General features: G+C 45.0%; 1 protein-coding gene and 1 non-coding gene across 5 annotated transcripts in view; one reads left to right on the top strand and one right to left on the bottom strand.

Annotated features, from left to right (window-relative positions):
* Positions 1-18,394, top strand: part of SH2D4B (SH2 domain containing 4B) — an 84,348-nt gene that overhangs the window by 23,106 nt on the left and 42,848 nt on the right. For 3 of the 4 annotated variants that reach the window (XM_049696988.1, XM_033433961.2, XM_033433962.2), the window contains 2 exons: positions 5,095-5,254; positions 6,341-6,488. In XM_049696988.1, the coding sequence (XP_049552945.1) occupies positions 5,095-5,254; positions 6,341-6,488 (308 nt within the window). Of the gene's footprint in view, positions 1-5,090; positions 5,255-6,340; positions 6,489-18,394 lie in introns of all 4 variants that reach the window. The other variant, XM_049696989.1, reaches the window with a different exon arrangement.
* On the bottom strand, positions 8,454-8,526 carry TRNAE-CUC (transfer RNA glutamic acid (anticodon CUC)). The gene has a single exon. It is a non-coding gene; the product is annotated as a tRNA-Glu (tRNA).

Consider the following 18,394-nt stretch of genomic DNA (forward strand, 5'->3'; position numbering starts at 1 on the left):
TTTGCTTGCCTTTGTATGGTCTCTTGTTAACTAGATCTTTATTTTTAAACTTTTTCTTTTTTACATGTGTGTTTTATTTAAATAGTACAGAATTGGATTTTACTTTTTTTTCTCCATCAAGAGAAGGAAGGATTTATTATTATTATTATTGTTTTTCCATGATGGAGAAAACTTGGGAATACTTTAACCTAAATTCAAAAATATAACTGGCGGGGCTTCCCTGGTGGCGCTGTGGTTGAGAGTCCGCCTGCCGATGCAGGGGACACGGGTTCGTGCCCCAGTCTGGGAAGATCAGAGCGGCTAGGCCCATGAGCCATGGCCGCTGAGCCTGCGTGTCCGGAGCCTGTGCTCCGCAACGGGAGAGGCCACAACAGTGAGAGGCCCGCGTACAGAAAAAAAAAAAAAAAAAAAAAAAAATATATATATATATATATAACTGACAGCATTTTCTACGGACAGCTCTCATGTGAAACACCCTTATGCCCAGAATTACAGGGTTAGAATGTTCACCAGTAGAGATTTAATTTAGTGACCATTCTAGTGGAATTTTAATTTACTAAAAGAAGAGAAAATTGACACTGAAGCTATAATGAAATATGCCTTGTTAGAAGTAGGGTCAAAAAGTGATGACTTAATTAATGACATTAAATAGTGTGTTTTTACTTTTTTCCTTTCTTTTTTTTTTTTTTTTTTTTTTTGCGGTACGCGGGCCTCTCACTGTTGTGGCCTCTCCCGTTGTGGAGCACAGGCTCTGGACGCACAGGCTCAGCGGCCATGGCTCATGGGCCCAGCCACTCCGTGGCATGTGGGATCTTCCCGGACCGGGGCACGAACCTGCGTCCCCTGCATCTGCAGGCGGACCCTCAACCACTGCACCACCAGGGAAGCCCCTTTTTTTTTTTTTTTTTTGAATTTTATTTTTTTTATACAGCAGGTTCTTATCAGTTATTTATTTTTTACTTATTAGTGTATATATGTCAATCCCAATCTCCCAATTCATCCCACTACCCCCAAGGAAGGATTTATTATTATTTGCAGCCAGTAAGGAGAACATCTAGGGTTTTCCCAAAGCAGTGTTTGTCTTTTACTTTTTATTTACATCTGACAGTCTCAGATCTTTAATAGGGAAATTAATTCTCTTCCCATTTTTGTGTTAATTAATATACTTAGGGTTTAGGGATTCTGTGTTATTTTTCATTTGTTATCTGTATCAGTTAGGGATGTGCTTGGCCATAAGTAACAGAATGCACGATTAATAGTTGCCTAATTAAATAAATCTTTCATATTTATTTATATTACCACATTTCATTGAATAACTACAGAACTTTATTCCTTGGAGTTCCTTATTTTTCTCAAATGATAAGAATTCTGGAGGTGTATTGCAATGGATAGATTAGTTTAGCTGCTCAGCAAGATCATCGAGGCCCCGTCTCCTTCAGTCCTTCCGCTTACTCATCCTTAGTATGTGGCTTTTCTCCTTATGGCTGCAAAAGTCCTCCAGCAGCTCCTGGCATCACTTCTTCATTCCACGCAGGAAGAAGGAGGTGAGGTAGAGTAAAGAGTGAAGGGGCTTCTCCTAAGAAGTGTTCACCTTTTTTTTTTTTAATGTTTTTTTTTTATTGTGGTAAAAGTCACATAATATAAAACATACTATTTTAACCATATTTAACTGTACAGTTTGGTGGCACTAAGTACATTCACATTGTTATGCAACTCTCACCATCATCCATCTCCCGAATTTTTCACCTTCCTAAACTGAAACTCTGTCCCCTTTAAACACTAACTCCCCACTCCTCCTACCCGCCCCCTCCACCGGCCCCTGGCATCTACCAATGTACCTTCTGACTCTACGAATTTGACTATTCTAGGTCCCTTGTATGAGTGGAATCAAACAGTATTTGTCAGCAACCTTAAGAAGTCTTCACCTTTTGTTTCGAGAATGAGTCCCCGTCACTGGGACTTCTGCCTGCATCTCCTTTGTCAAGAACGGGGATGTCTGGTCACTCCTAGATCGATTACTTGCCAAGGAGAATAAATTTACATGATGGGTTTAGACTAATTTTATTTGTCCTTGGAGGCTGGGGTAGACACCTGCCTCTCCTGAAACCAAGGGATCTCTGTTACTCCCCAAAACAAACTGGGGTTTTTAGTAAGGCAGGAAGGTGGCTGGAGTGGGTGATGAGGAAGTAACTGACGGTGCCTGCTATAATAACTACACATTTTCTGTTGTTTTCTCTTTTCCCTTTAAGTATTTTTGAAGGATTGGTAAGCCTCTTATTTACTTTTGCCCACTATTAATTTGGAAGTTCTACAATTCTAGTAGTGGTTGCTTCCCTGGTTCTATCAGTCATAATTAAACTTATATTCCTCTATTACTATATTGCTTTAACATACTAAAAATATACCAATGCCGGGGGAATTAATGCTGCCTTCTGCAATAGGTAAATGCTGGAATTCCAGTGGGTTGACATAATGAAGGCTTATTTCTGATTAGGTCACAGTGGATTAGGTAGCTGTCTGCCTGGCTTGCTTTCGAACACTGACTCATGGATCAGGCTGTTTTTTGCTCCACCATCTTGGAGTCGTTTATTTCCCACTGAAGGGATGGGAGAGAGAATGTGGAAAAGGCACTCCGATTGCAACCAGCCTCAGCCTGAAAGTGGCACAAATCACTTCCCCTGACGCTCCACAGACTAGAATTCAGTCACGTGGCCCCATGGAATTGAAGGGAACCTGAGAAAAGTGGTCATCTGGTGGGCTCAGGGAGTGGAGCTGGGGTGCTGGACATAGCGTGGTCACTGTCACAAACTGTCATTCTGGTTACTCACTTGTTTTGTTCTTCTCTGCATAAATACACTCACCACCTCCTTAAGGGGATGCCCGCAAGTCTCACCCGGTCACTGCATCAACCCGAAGTTCACAGTCTACACGTGTTCTGCGTTAGGCACTCTAAGGTCCTGATATGGCTAAAAAGACATGTCATCCTAACACGGCCCACCTTTAAGACACGATGTACAGTGGGGGAGCAGGGTCAGAATATCCGCTATGGAAAAGGGGGGAGTGTGAGCCCCACTCAGTCACTAGTCTATAGCATCCTGAAATCCTCTAGGTCAGGCTCTGCGAGGTCCCCCTGCCCTGGCAGTGAAGGGATGGCCTTGAATGGATGCTGTCTGTGCCCTGGAGGCTCCTCTTGTTCATTATTCCCCTTGGCCACATCCAGAGTGAGTGTTGAGGGTCGCATCCTCCTTGGACCAGTATAGCCTTTGAGACCTGCCCCCTGGTCATCGAGGCTGGGTGCCCAATGGTTGTTTAAGTCTTGAACAATCAGAGGCTTTTTTAGTCCAGACTCAGAGACTTAGGAAGCTTCTGATCTGTTTGCTTCCATGTGCCGGGAGCAACATCGAAGATTCTTCTCTAGACGTATTTCGCAAATTGCCTGTTTTTCTTTGCCTCTTCACCCTGATGCCTCTACCTTTCGACTGAAGGTCATCTACGTTAGGCTCTTTGAAAAATAAGTGTGAGAGATTGCAGTCTGAGTGTGCTTGTGAGGGGCAGAGACAGGGTTGGGAGAAAATCACACAAGGCTGTTGTTCAGGAAATGCCTGTGAGAGAAAAAGGAGCAGGCTGGGAGAGCCGTGGCATGGCAGTGCAGGCGTGACCTTGAGTGAAGGAGAGGGGGACGGCAGGTTGGCTGGAGGTGTTCCAGGCAGCCACGCAGTCCAGTGAAGGTTTGTCAAGGCCTCCGGGGAGTTCCCCGTCAGTGGAGTCCCATGTCTCCCAGGAACCAGCCTGCCATGCTCAGTCAAAGGCTGGGAGCCTCCTCTGGAAGCATGGCCTTGGGCAAACATAAGGGCATGGGAGCTGGAGTGCACAGTCACTTATGCTCCCTGTTGTGGCATGTCCATGGAGCACATTCTCATGACCATCACAGAGATCTGTGTCCTAGGGCCCTTTATTCACCTTAAAAGTTTTACTGGGCCACTCATGCAAAACCTTTAAAAATCCCATCTCTTGCAGTTTGGGCCCTAGAAAGAGATGGCTTTTCCAAACCTACAAAGTCCCGGATTTCTATATTCTCTTTATTCCCTTTCATTTCTACTTGCAAAATGCTCAATTCTTCCTTGAACTTAACATCTTGCCAAACACAGCTCCTAGCAACCAACCCACTACCAAAGTTCTATTTTCCAGTATCTTCCCTTAGCGGGGGGACAGGTTCAGAAGGCAGGAGGGTCTGCCTTTTAAGTGATAGTGTCTGATAACTTTACCAGGTGCTTTGCTCCTGCATCACGTGGATCTCCAGCCATTCAGCCTCTAAACGTCACTGGTAAGGCAGTGACACTTAGTTGATATTCCTGATTCAGCCAGTACCCCACTTTAGATTTCCATTTTAGTCATGGTTATCAATGGAATCTGTTAGAACAGGCAAACTGAAAAATCTCAGTGACTTAATCCAACACAGGTTTATTTCTTGCTCAGGTTACAGGCTGATGTGGGTCAGGGAGACTCAGGGGCCAGCTGCTTCATCTTGCAATGACACCATCTCCAATTCCTTATTTCCAGCCAATGGACAGGAGAGATAGAGATAGAGATAGAGATAGAGACAGAGATAGAGATAGAGATAGAGATAGATAGATAGAGAGATAGAGGGAGGGAGGGAGGGAGGGGGGAGAGAGAGAGAGAGAGAGAGAGAGAGAGAGAGAGAGAGGGAGAGAGAGAGAGAGAGAAGACTCCTGGGCTCCTAACTGCCTTGGCTTGGGAGTGACACAAGTCTTCCTTCAGCGAGTGCTGTCACCTGATGTCTTCTGTGCTGAAGATTTCAGGGTCTCTGGGCTTCGGACACCAGTTCCAGCTTTGAACACCTGCTCCAGCAGACTGACTTGGCTGACATATTGCTCCCTAGAGGGAGTGGGAGAGGGAGATGGCTGTGGACCTGCACTCAGGTCAATGTGTCTCTGGCATCCTCTTTGCAGATGACCACGTTTTGTAGGGTGGCGTGGTGGTTGTGCACCCCTGGCCAGCCCAGGTCATTCCTGACTCAGTACAACTCAGACCTGTTTCTCCTTCCTTCCTTGTTCTTCCTGTGTTGTGAGGCAGCGAGTGACAAGCACATCCAGTGGCTCCTGGGGGCAGATGGCGAAGTCTGGGTCTGGGTCATGGGAGAAGGCCCTGGAGACAAGCCCTACGAAGAGATCTCTGAGGAGCTGATTGCAGAGAGGGCGCGGCTGCAGGCACAGAGGGAGGCGGAGGAGCTCTGGTGAGAGGTGCCAATGGGTACTGGGGCGGATCCTGAACACGGAGGCTTGGGGTGGGTTCACATTAAGGACAATAGGTTACGGGTGGGAGGGAGGGGGCGCCAGGCAGCTGGCTGGCTGTTTGGAGCTCTGCTAAGATTAGGGGACCCAAGCACTAGTCTTACATCAGGTAGACCTTTTGGGTTCAAATCCTGGCTCCAGTAATTCGTGGTGAGCTGATCCAGGGCCTCAGTTTTCACATCTGTGGTTTGGGCATCACAACACCTTTTCTATATGGATGTAGTTGGATTTACTGAGATAATGCGTATGATATCCTTTTGCTTCTTTCCTCACTGAGTTGTCCCAAGGACAGCAGAGCAATTTGAATTCACTTTTAAAATCTGCTTGTTCCTCGTCATGTTACCTCCATTTCTCACACAAGATGGACAGTTGAGCCCCTACTGATACTGGGGGGTCAGACTTCTTTCATAAACCACATTTGACATATTTTTTGCCAGACTTGGAAATTTGTATGAAGTTGACTCCAACATTTTTCCCCCAGTTTTTAATGACAGTGTTTTAATCATAAAATTGTAACGTGTAAACAACATTGAAAACTGTAAAGAATCAATTAAATAACAACTCAGTACCCACCACCTAAGATAACCATGGTGAGCATTTGGGCAATACATGCTTTGTAAGCTGCTTTATTCACACCTTCATAAATTGATTAACATAGATCCACAGTGTTATTTAAGATTACTGTATAGTATCCCATTACGTGAGAAACCCAATTTATTGGTCTTGTTGAGGGACATTTGGGTTGTTTGCCACTTTTTATGTTATAAAAACCCTCTGATGAGCTTTTCCCTACACCTTTGTAAACTTGAGTGAGAAATGGGGTTTCTGAGGTTTTATCTTCTGGCTTCCAGAGCAATTCTGGTGATTTATACTCCCCACCTTTGCTAACACTGAGTTTTGTGAACCTCAGATATTTGCCGTTCTGATAGACCAAGAATGATTGCGCATGGTTTTTATTTGAAGCTCTGTTGGCATGTGGTCCTTCAGTTTCCCATACCTCCTGATACCTGCTGGTGTTCTCTTGGAAGGAGACAGAAGGAGGCAGAGATCACCAAGAAGTTCCGGGATGCTCTGGCCAATGAGAAAGCCCGGATCCTGGTGGAGAAGTGGAAAGTGGAGACGGAGGACCGCAAGGCTGCCAAAATCCTGGAGGAGCGCATCCATGAGGAATTCAAGGTGGGCCAGTGCCTGGGCATCTGTGTGAGGCTACCTGTTCTAGCCCCCAGGCCCCTGGGGTTGATCTCTGGTTTCGACCGGTCCTTGGCTAATGAGTGCTTTATGAGAACAAAAATCTGGCATGTCTGAGCAGGAAGGAACTTGACACACCATTTGGGCCAATCCACTTCCCCTTGAACAGATGAGGAAATCAGGGTCAGACAGGGGAAGAGACTTGCGAAGCCTGTGTGTACTGGTGGTTGGGGACAGAGCCAGGATCAGAACTCATCCCTCTGCATCCCAACCCAAGGGTCCTGAAACGAGGCCTGAAAAGAGCTGAGTTTGTGGTCAGACCAGCCTGGGATCCAGTTCCAACTCTATTGCTTACTGCTGTGTGACCTTAGGAAGCTTAGGAAGCAAAAGGGTATGGCTGCTGAACTTCTCTGAGTCTTCACTTTCTTGTCTGTAATATTAGGGTAGTAACAACACCCTACCTGAGATTTTTGGAGGATTCGAGGAGACGAAAAATGTGTATTTTTTGCCCACGATAGGAGGTTGTTTGTAACCTTGCATATCTACTCATTCTGAGAGAGTTTGGAGCTGTTAAAGGAGCTTTACTGTCCTCTGGCAAGAAGCTTAGGTTTCCCGAAAAAGAAAAAAATTTTTTCCTGGTTCCTATTTTGAAATTTTTTTTTTTTCTACAGGAATAATGCATTTTGGGGGGATAGAAAGCTCAGAAAATACTATAAACAAAAAGAAAAAAATGATAATCATGCTGAATCTCAACAATTGTATTATTTTGTGAATTGTATATTAATGGCATTTGCTCATTTTTGAATTTTTAAAAACTTTTCCCCCCATAATGATTAGATAATGGGGACATTGACCCCTTAATATCATTTCTATTGCAAATATTTTTTCTCACTGTTGTTGTTGCTATTTTCTTAATTTTGGTTATAGTGGTTTGGGATGTACAGAGGGTTAAAATTTTTATTAGCCAACTATATCAATCATTTTCTTTATTATTTGTTTTATGCATAGAAAGATCTGTGCCATCACAAGCTTATAAAAATACTAATCTACATTGTTTTATATATCTTTCCTTATTTCATTTCTTTGCACTTAATTTTTCTTCACTCTGGAGTGTGGTATGATGTATGGCTCTCACTTTATTTTCTTCCAAATGGCTAGCCCGTTATCCTAACATCGTTTACTGTGTAAACCATCCTCTCTCCTCTCACTGGATTTGCTGCCTCGATTCTTACTTACTTTGGGATCTTTTCGTGGCTTTTTCTTCCTTGACTGATTATTCCTGAGCCAGATTTAATTGTTTAATTATATGCAGCTTTAACATAAATTTTACCATCTATTAAAGTCAGAGTCTATCATTACTCTTCATTTCTAAAATGTCCTTGGCTAATCTCATCCATTTTTTCCTGTTAGAGATACTTTTGAAATATTTTCTCACTGTCCCCCTCCCCCCAACATCAAAAAAGCAACGTGGTGGTTTTTATTGGAATTGCATCAATGCTATTGCTATATTTGTGGAGGATGAACATTTTTATAATATGAACAAGTAAATCTTCTTGTTCAGGAATGTGGTATGTTCTTCCTTTTATTCAAAGCTTCTTTTTTGTCTTTGATATAGGTTTTTTTTAAAACACCTGTAAATGCACTGGCCACCCAATCCCAAACATTCTCAATGACATACGTACCTGTGGGCTTCTAATTTTTGGACTTTGGTAAAATTTATTGTTTTATTTAGGTGCCCTACATTTCTTTTCTAATTAAACTTTAGGTTTAATATTTTTTATTGCTATTGTGATTGTGCTCATTATTTTTAAACTTATTGCAATTGCTAGTTATATATTTGTATTGTTACTGGTCTCCTTAGTTACCTTTCCTATGAGTTGCATTTTTTTCTAGGAGATTCTTTTGAGTGTTTTTTTTTTTTTTGGCTGCACCATACGGCTTGTGGGATTTTAGTTCCCCGACCAGGGATTGAACCCGGGCCCTCAGCAGTGAGAGCACGGAGTCCTAACCACTGGACCATCAGGGAATTCCCATCTTTTGAGTTTTTAAGTGAAGCAATATTTACTCTAAAACACTTTATTTAAAAAAAAAATTCAAACTTGAAGAAAAGTGGAAAGAAAAATAAAATGAATACTCATATATTATCCACTTAAATTTACCAATTATTAATATTTTGCCACATTTTCACTCTCTTTCCTTCTCTCTCCATGCACGCAGGCACACACACACACATACAGATACATGTATGCACTGTTTTGTTGCTGTCATTTTGCTGAACAATTTGAGAGAAAGTGGCAGACATAGTACCTCTAACCCAACGGTTAGCAAACTATTTTCTGTAAAGGACCAGATAATCATTATTTTGGGCTTTTTGGGTCTGCCTCTGTCACAACTACTCACCCAGACCATCGTAGCACAAAAGCAGCCACAGACAATATGTAAACAGAAGGGTGTGGCTGTGGTCCAGTTAGGCTTTTAATAATGCATGTCAGCCAGGTTTGGCCTGGGAGCCTCAGTTTGCTGCCTCCTGATCAAACCCTTCAGCAAGGATCTTCCACGAAAAAGGACATGTCCTGTCATAGCCACAATAATCATTATCACACTGATTGAAATTAACAATATGATTCCATAATAGTAACTCAGATCTAAGCCACAGTGGAGAGGTATTTAGGTTGTATTGTTGGATTTTGCATATGATTATTTAAATCTGCTGGGGAAGAAAAACAATACTTTTTATATGTCTCCAACAGCGAAAGTCACCTGTTCCAATCTCTGGACTCCCTCCTCCCTAGAGGTGAGCTGAGTCCCAGATGCTGGGAGGGTAGCTCAGTGGAGCTGGGGTCTTGGGGCTCAGTTCCCAGCAGACATTTTCTGGTTGATGTTCTTCTTGAGGACCTCAGTGATCGACGGATATAAATTGTGGGCTGGCTGTGTGTCGGGGTTCATGGAAGGATCATAAAGCTCTGTGGCCAGGCATCAGGTTCACTGAGGGACCCAAATGCAGGCTTTGGTGTTATTTCCAAAGAAGGTTGTTGTTATTATGTGTTTGTTTGGGTTTTAAAAATTAATTTTCTAAGTGTGGATGTGTTTAATATACATAATAACCCTGATGGATATGTCTGCATTTTGAGGAGCTTCAGAAATGCAGGTAGCATCTCTGAGGCCCTGGAGGGGCTCATTAAGGAACATCACATCAGACTCTGGCATTGGACAGTCCATGTTTATGAGCTGGGATATTTTCTGTCAGAGCTGTCTGTAAATGAACTACCCGTGTATTGTGACGAGCTCTTCATCACAGGAAATGGTTACGTGTAGGCTGAAAGTATCTGAAAAGGTTTCTGTGGTGGATTAAATATGCCTCTCGGTAAGTTTTTGGCCTCACCTCCCTTTGAGAAGTGGGGTCTGCTTCCCGTGCTCTGAGTCTCCGCCGGCCTTGTGGCGAGCTTTGGTCTGTAGGATGCAGTGGAAGTGACTCTGTGTAACTTCTGAGGACGGGCTGTAAGAGATTTGTAGCTTCTACTTTTGCCCCTCTGGCAATGCTCACTTTTGGAAGCTGCCTTATGAGAAGCCCTCCTTGCCCTAGACTGCCAAGTTGCAAGGACACCCAGGCTAGAGCCAAACAGAGGCTACGTGGAGGAACACCAAGGCACCAGGCACGTGAGTGAAGCCTTCGTGGTTGTTCCAGTCAATGACCTCAACCAAGTGATTGACCTTGGCTGACACAATGTAGGGCTGAAGGGCCACCCAGCCAAGCCCCGCCCGAATTAATAGTCCACAGAATCACAAGCACATATAACGGTTGTGTTTTAAGCCACTGAATTTGCTGATAGCTTGTTGTTACTTAGCAATAGATAACTGCAACAGCTTTGCCAAAGGGATTTATGCATCGGGCTAGAAATTGGTTTAGATAGTTTTTATGTGTCTTTCAACACCAAGATTCTAACATAATGTGAGTCTTGCATGCAGCAATGCAGCGATAACATTCATCTAATTTAATACTTTTTTTCCCCCTGAGAACCTAAGTGCAGGTTGTTTGGGGGAAGGTGGTGGTGGTAGTAATAAACTCCCTGCTCTCAAAAAGCTTACAGGGTGCCAGGGGAGAGACAGCTCTATGAGCAGCCCTCAGCCCTAACCATGCCCAGGGGACCATAGAGGGCGAAGGTCTCTCCAGGAGTCTTGCACGAGCAAAGACAGGAAATGGAAAGGAGATCTGTGGAACGATGAATGGTCCGCTGGGGGCAGAGAAAAAAGCACACAATGGGTGGAGCCAGATGTAAACGTGGAAAGGGAGGCTGTGGAGTCCTTGGATGCTACGCTAAGGAGGTGGACTGTTTTCTGTGGGCAAAGCAGACCTGTGAGGATACAGAGGGCCATGGTTGGATCAAGTTTTATGAGGATAACTGGTGCGGATGGTGTGATTCAAGTGATGAAAGTTTGCAGGGAGAGAGAGGCCAATTAGGAGATCTTTGCAGTGGTCAAAGTGGGAAATAAGGGTCTGGACAGAGTCTGTGACTATGGAGAGATAGAAGGGGATGGGCAGAGAGAAACGGTGGTCGTGAAATCAACAAGGCTTGGCATCAATTAGATGTCGGGATGAGGGAAAGCAGAGAGCAAAGTGTCTGAGCCCCAGGCTGAGGGATGGGTACAGGGCACCACCCTCTAACCGTGGGGACCTGAGAAGGAGGTGCAGACTTGGAGGAGAGAGAATGTGCTTGGAATGGCTGTGCTGAGGGGGGTTTTTGTTGTTGTTTGTTTGTTTTATTTTATTTTTTTACCACCCAGAAGGGGGAGAGGGGTGGGGGCTAGAGGAGAGGAGAGAACCTGGATGAGAAGCCTGGTGGTGGAGGGAGGTTGGCTGGGCTCACTTTGGGCAGCCTGTGCTGAGGATGTAGACGTGTTCTGCGAATTCTCCCGGTCATAGGAAATTCCTTTTAGAAAATGGGGGGAAAACAATCTCAGAACCTTGTGTAGGGTTAAAGAGGGAACTTCAAGATAGCAGATACAGACAGCTAAAAACATGTTTAAAAACCATTCTGTTGTGGCTGGTACCATTTGAATGAGATTTACATAGAAGTTTTTTTTTTTTTTAGAAAAAAGGAGATCATGAGGCCAGATAAAATTTGCATTTTCCCCCCTGCTTTCTTAACCCATAAGACTGATTTTGAATGCTTCTCCCTCTGCTTCCGACCACAGAACATGGGTTAAGGATCCCGCTCTCTCCCTGTCCCTCAGGGCCTGTGACCTCCTTTCTCCACCTCCAAGTCTCCTGCCCCCTCCCGCCTCCTCCCAGTTACCCTGATGAGGAAGACACCGTACAGCTAAGTTGTCCTTTCATTTTTCTCTGTTTTCTATTCAAGGCCACTCTCTTTTTGTTTTTTCTCCTTTAAGGCTGGAGTTCATTTTGGCCACCTCGTGACATCCTCCACAACTAGAGAAACTATCGCTGCCTTATTCCCAATCAGGTTATAACCGGTGGGAAAACCTTCCAATTTCCATTTTCTCTCGAAAATTGTAGGCTTTATCTGAATTTCTCTTGGACAAGGCTGGCATCAACCAGACAGCGTGGTGTGGTTTACCCTTTCCCCATCACGGATCGTCACAAACCCTCTCTTCATCAATTCGTTAATTCACTCACTCTTTCGGTCAGTGTTATGGAGCACCCAGTATCTGCTAGGCCCTGTGCTGGGAACTGGCGATGGAGGAGTAAACGACACAGGCCTGGCCCTGTCCTTTGGGAGTACATCATCCCACAAGGCACAATGGTATCATTGGGGCCAGGCTAAAAACGAAAACGACTCTACCTTCCAGAAAAAGCATCTGTCTCCGTGACATTTTCCATTGGGGTGAGACGGGCCAGGCCTCTGTGGGCTCCTGCGGTGTGCTGTTACTGATGGGTTATCAGGAGAAGGGGGATTGAATAAGCTGGACAGCTCAGAGGGCTTTGGGCTTGCCAGAAAAAAGCAATCGACTCCTAAGGTGGAAGGCGGGTGTTTTTGCCTATCTGCCTTTTGGCTGCATTGGCCTTTGGCTGCCAAGCCTAAGAAAGATGGCCTTTTCTTCAGTCATCACAGGTGCGCCAAATGACTCTGAAAGCAGCAGCAGTGAAAGTTTTCAGGCAGTTTTAGCTGTGAAGGTTGAGCATTTTAGCAAAACCAGGGCGAGAATATGTAGGACTCTTTATTTGTAATTGAAAGCGTTTGCTTTTGTCGACGCCTCCCCGTGAAGAGCTTGCCTTTGTCACGGTAACTTACCAGCTGCTTTCCTTTGAGATGGAGGTTGATGCAGGTTTCTGGCTCTTAGGTGTTGTCTCAATCTCAGGAGGAAAGGATTGAGTGAACAGTGGCACTGCCATCCGTCTATCTGTCTGGCTATTTATTTATTTATTGGGAGTAATTTTTTCCCATCTTTATTGAGGTGTAATTGACGAATCAAAATTGTATGTGTTTAAAGTGTACAATGTGATGTTTTGATATACAGGTACCTTGTGAAATGATTACCCAGTCAAGCTAATTAACATATCCATCACTTCACCTAGTTACTTTTTGTGTGTGTGATGAGAACACTTAAGATTTACCCTGAGACAATTTCAAATATACAACACAGTGTTAATTTATAGTCCTCGTGCTGTACATTAGATGTCCAGAATTTATTCATGCTGCATAACTGAAACTTTGTGCCTTTTCATCAAACACAGCTTAAGTATCTATAGACAGAAGAATAGATAAAAGAAGTAGTATATATGTATATACGGTGGAATATTATTCAGTCTTAAAAGAGAAGGAAATCCTGCCAGTTGTGACAACACGGATGAGCCTGGAGAACATTATGCTGAGTGAAATAAGCCAGACGCAGAAGGCCAGATGCTGCATGAGCTCACTTACATGTGGCGCCTAACAAAGTCCAACTCGTAGAAGCAGAGAGTAGAACGGAGGTTGCCGGGTTGGGGTCGCGGGAGTGGGCGCTGCCATTGACCTTGCTGCTTCATGTCACCACAGCTGGTTGGAGTAGGAACACTGCATTTAATTTGAGGTGGTTGGTCAAATGCTGTTTATCTACGGCACGCCAGTCATGACCCTTCAGTGTCCTAAATTGTGTCCGCTTAAATACATATGTTGAAGTCCCAACCTCCAGTATTTTAGAATGTAACTATATTTGGAGCTAAGGTCTTTAAAGAGGAAATTAAGTTCAAATGAGGTCTTTAGGGTGGGCCCTAATTCCCTATGATTGGTATCCTTAAAAGAAGAGGAAATTTGGACACAGACATGTATGAACACAGAGGAAAGACCATGTGAAGACACAGGGAGGAGATGGCCATCTATAAGTACTTTGTTATACACCCCTTATCCTTACAAGGGAGTAGGACTAGGGGGTTGAAGCCCCTCTGGCTCTGACGTGCCTTGACTGCCTGGATTTTCCCTGAAATCCACGCCTGTCTGGAAGACTCCTGGGGGCACATGATGGATCTATAGTCCCCGGGTGGAAGCTGTCTTGGTTGGTGCCCTGTGTATTGCGTGATGTGGTGACCACAGTCAGGTTGGGGATTCCCGGGGGAGGAATAGAAACCTACTGTATAAACTGTGAAGTGCCGTGCCAGTGTGGTGCTTCATTTTTGTGCGTCTGAGATGCTAGTGACTGATGAAGGTGAAATACAGCTTTGGGATAAGATTCAACTTCTGCTTTGGAGTCAGACAGACCTTGGTTCCACTTTTGCATCAGTCATTGACTCTCTGTTCTAGTATTTCCCATCTTAAGACCAGCCAACCAACACACCGTCCCTCCCCATTTCTATCTTAACCCCACGTTCCCCTCCGGCTGCCACTTCCTGTCTCTGCTCCTTTTTTACAGGAAATGTCTTGAAAGGGTTGTCTGCGGTCACTCCCCTGCCTCCGCCACGCTGCCTGGATGGCTGCCCATCGCACCACCAGGGCTGCTGTTGACAAGATCTCCCATCACGTCCTGAGACCACGTCCTGCTGTCCCTTGTTGCTTCTCTATCCTTATCTTTTGTGATGTCTCAGCAGCCTGAGCTCAGCTTACAACTCCCTTTTTACTTGAAATGCGTTCCTCTCTTGGCTTCCCCCACGGACGTCGCCCCTTCTGGGTTTTTATCTTACCCCTTGGTCTGCCTTCTCAGTCTCCTTTTCTGGCTCCAGCTCTTTCTCCCAACTTTAAAATGGCTCAGCGCCCCAAGACACCCTGGCTTTATTCTCTTGATCTGCCTTCTTTCTCGCATTGATAACATCAAGTCCATGGCTGAGAAACATCACCCCCGAGCAGAGGACCTCTCAGTCAACATCTGCAGCCTGCACTCACCCTCAAGTCCTGGGATCACGCGTCCCACTGCCCACGGCAGGCCTCTTGGATGTCAGATGGCGTCTCAAACTCATTAAAGATAGAATTTTGTTTGGTTTCCTTCCAGCCACAGTGGATAATTCTCTACTCAAACATGCCAAACCTGTTTCCAGTGCTGGGGCCACTGCACCTGTGGTTCCCTTGCTCTGGAAATTTCTTCTCCCTGAGACTCACTCATCAGCCTTCTTATTATTTAGGTCTCAGATCAGTCCCTTTTGAGAGGACTTCTGGTCACACAGCCTACAGTAGCCTCCCAGACTCTATCACTTACCCTGTTTTAATTCTCTGCACGCTTTATTATTTCTGATATATTTTTTATTTTACTTGATGAGTGTTTTTCTGTCATTGGAAGGCAAGCTCCGAGAGAGTGGTGCTGTGTCTGCCTTGTTCATGGCTACATCCCCAGTGCCTGGAGCAGGCCGAGCCTCCTGGAAGCTCAGTGAGGATTTGGTGAATGACTAGATGAAGCCGCTCAACTTCTTTAGCCCTTAATTCCTGACTCCTAGAGAGTGGGTCAATAGGAAGTTGGAATTTTGTCTATGTTTTAGAATTTAAAAAAACCATTGAATTGGAGAAAAGTCCTCAATCTGTGCCATTTCAGAAGCAACAAAATCCTTGCCTTTTTTTTTTAAATGAGGGACTCAAAACTCACAGTTACTGTCTTCTTTTTTTTTTTTTTTTTTGATCCATTAAAATATCAGTGGACTGAAAAAGTTATGAGCCACAAAAACAGAGAAAATGAGAGAAGGGAAGAACAGATGAGAAAATGTCCACAGAAGTTTGGTTTCTGGAAGACAGAGGGAGAGCGGTGTGGGGGTCAGCGGGGCTCCTGCAGGAAGAGGGCTGGTGGCACTGAACCGACTCAGTCCAGAGTCCCCACAGGCTCGGGACTTGGGGGCAGCAGATACATGAAGGATGGCGCTGAGAATGTGGGATTGGTGGCAAGTTTCTATGTGGAGTGGCTGGACCCTCAGGTCCCTGCTTTCACCTGTTTCTTCCAGGCTACTTCATCCCTTCCTCTAACCAGGAGGAGATGGGGAGTTGCAAGGGCAAGGTTGGGGCTCAGCATATCAGGCTGAGTGGAGAGAGCAGATGGGGGCCAAGTGGGAAACAGGGGGAGCAAGCAAAGGTCTGAACTCTGAAAAGTGGGACCTGCAGCCAGGGTTGCCTGTAGGGTGTACAGGCTGGCAACTTTTTTTTTTTTTTTGGTGGTGGTTTTGTCTATAGCAAATTAAGAACTTGAACTACATAAAATCAGCCTATTAGCTCTATTCTGGTGGCCCAATTGCATGTGATCCTATGGTAAAAATATTGTGTTGGCCAATAGGATTCATCTGCTTGCTGGGCCACCCTTCTGGAACCAGGGCCTGGCCACTGGCCCCCAGGATGACTCCATAAATATGAATCCTGGAGCTCCTTGGGGCACTTGGTTAACCCCTTGCATGGAGGAGAGGGTCAGAGAACACCTTGAAGGGGAGAAGCAGGCACTAGGACTCATGTGGGACCTGGTCTGGGCTTGGGCATCTTACCTGGACCACACTGCTGCCCCTGCCAGTCCTGGGGGTACTATCTCTGGCCAGTCTTGGGGGAACTTGCAAGGGAAATTTGCAAAAAGATACCTCAAAGCATCGGTTTCCCATGAAGTGTGGGGCTTAGGTTAGGGGTCCTGCTTGCTTGAGTCTAAGGGCTGTTCTACCTGCAGCCTGCATCCCACCACAGACTCCTGGGATGCTGGTGGTCTCATACCACCCAGATAGGACAGAGAAGACACTGAATAATCTCAGAGGAAGGACCTCCAGATACTTACATTTGAGGGTCCTCAATGAAATGGCTGATCCTTCATCCAATCTTCCTAGAGTTAAGCCCATCTCTCAAGGAAACCCTGACTACACACTCTGAGTCTCTGTTTCAGATACATACTTACTTTTTCTCTTTAATGTGAGCAGTCAGGGAACATCAGACATCAGAGGAAAGCCTCCAACACGAATGACAGGCGCCAAATAAAACAAACTTAAAAGAAAACAAAAAAGCAAAGAAGAGAGGAAACAGATCTAAATCAGAATATGGGGGAGAAAAATCTCTAAAATCCTCAGAGACGAGCTATTGCATTCATGACACAATTTCAGGGTGCAACGAAGCAAAAAGAAACAACCAAAGAATAAGAAAGAGGGCTTGGGAATTACAAATGTGCTAGCTGAAATAAAAAATTCAGTAGAAGGTTTGGGGGATAAAGTCAGTGAAATCAGCCAGGAAGTAGAACAAAAAGACAAGAGACGGGAAATAAAAGAGAAATGATAAGGCACTTATAGGGTCAAATCAGGCAGTCTAGCAGTTGACACATAGGGGTTCTAAAAAGAAAAAAGCAAAATGAGAGGAGAAGAAATTATCACAAAAATTCTAGGCAGCGATGTATTAGACTAGAAGAACCTGACACTCCAATCAAAAGCATCCTGATTGCCTAACACAATCAATGAAAGAAAATCCACATCAAGGCACATCTATTAAAAAGGTTCAGGGACTTCCCTGGTGGTGCAGTGGTTAAGAATCCGCCTGCCAATGCAGGGCACATGGGTTCGATCCCTGGTCCAGGAAGATCCCACATGCTGCGGAGCAACTAGGCCCATGCGTCACAACTACTGAGCCTGCGCTCTAGAGCCCATGTGCCACAACTACTGAAGCCTGCATGCCCTAGAGCCCGTGCGCCAAAACTACTGAGCCCACGCGCTGCAACTACTGAAGCCGCGCGCCTAGAGCCTGTGCTCTGCCACAAGAGAAGCCACTGTAACGAGAAGCCCGCACACCGCAATGAAGAGTAGCCCTCACTTGCCACAACTAGAGAAAGCCCGCGCGCAGCAACGAAGACCCAACGCAGCCAAAAAAAAAAAAAGGTTCAGAATTCAGTGATAAAGAGAAAAATTAGTGCCTTATGCAGAAGAATGAGAATCCGAGTGCAGTACTGGATGCTGGAAGACAAGATAGTAAAGTCTTGCAACTTTTGCAGGAAAAATTTTTTTTTTTTTTTTGGCCTTACGCGGGCCTCTCACTGTTGTGGCCTCTCCTGTTGTGGAGCACAGGCTCCAGACACGCAGGCTCAGCGGCCATGGCTCACGGGCCTAGCCGCTCTGCGGCATGTGGGATCTTCCCGGACCGGGGCACGAACCTGCGTCCCCTGCATTGGCAGGTGGACTCTCAACCACTGCGCCACCAGGGAAGCCCAGGAAAATTATTTTTAATCAGATTCTATGCTTAGCTAGAAGTTACATGTGAAGGTAGCATATAGATATTTTCAGACAAGACTCTATATAGACTTATAGATTATATATAGATCTATCTATAGATATATATAGATAAATACATACATATATATATATATATAAATATATTTTCAGACAAGTGTCTCTCTGTGCATCCTTTTCTGAGAGGTATTGTGAGCTATGTTGCTGCAAAATGAGGACGTGGACAAGAAAGAAAACATGGAACAAAGAAACAGGGGCTTCAACTCACGGGAGGCTGAGAGGCGAGTCCTGAGAGGACAGACGGACA

The sequence above is a fragment of the Orcinus orca genome, chromosome 14, assembly GCF_937001465.1.
Source record: "Orcinus orca chromosome 14, mOrcOrc1.1, whole genome shotgun sequence".
Classification (NCBI taxonomy): Eukaryota; Metazoa; Chordata; class Mammalia; order Artiodactyla; family Delphinidae; genus Orcinus; species Orcinus orca.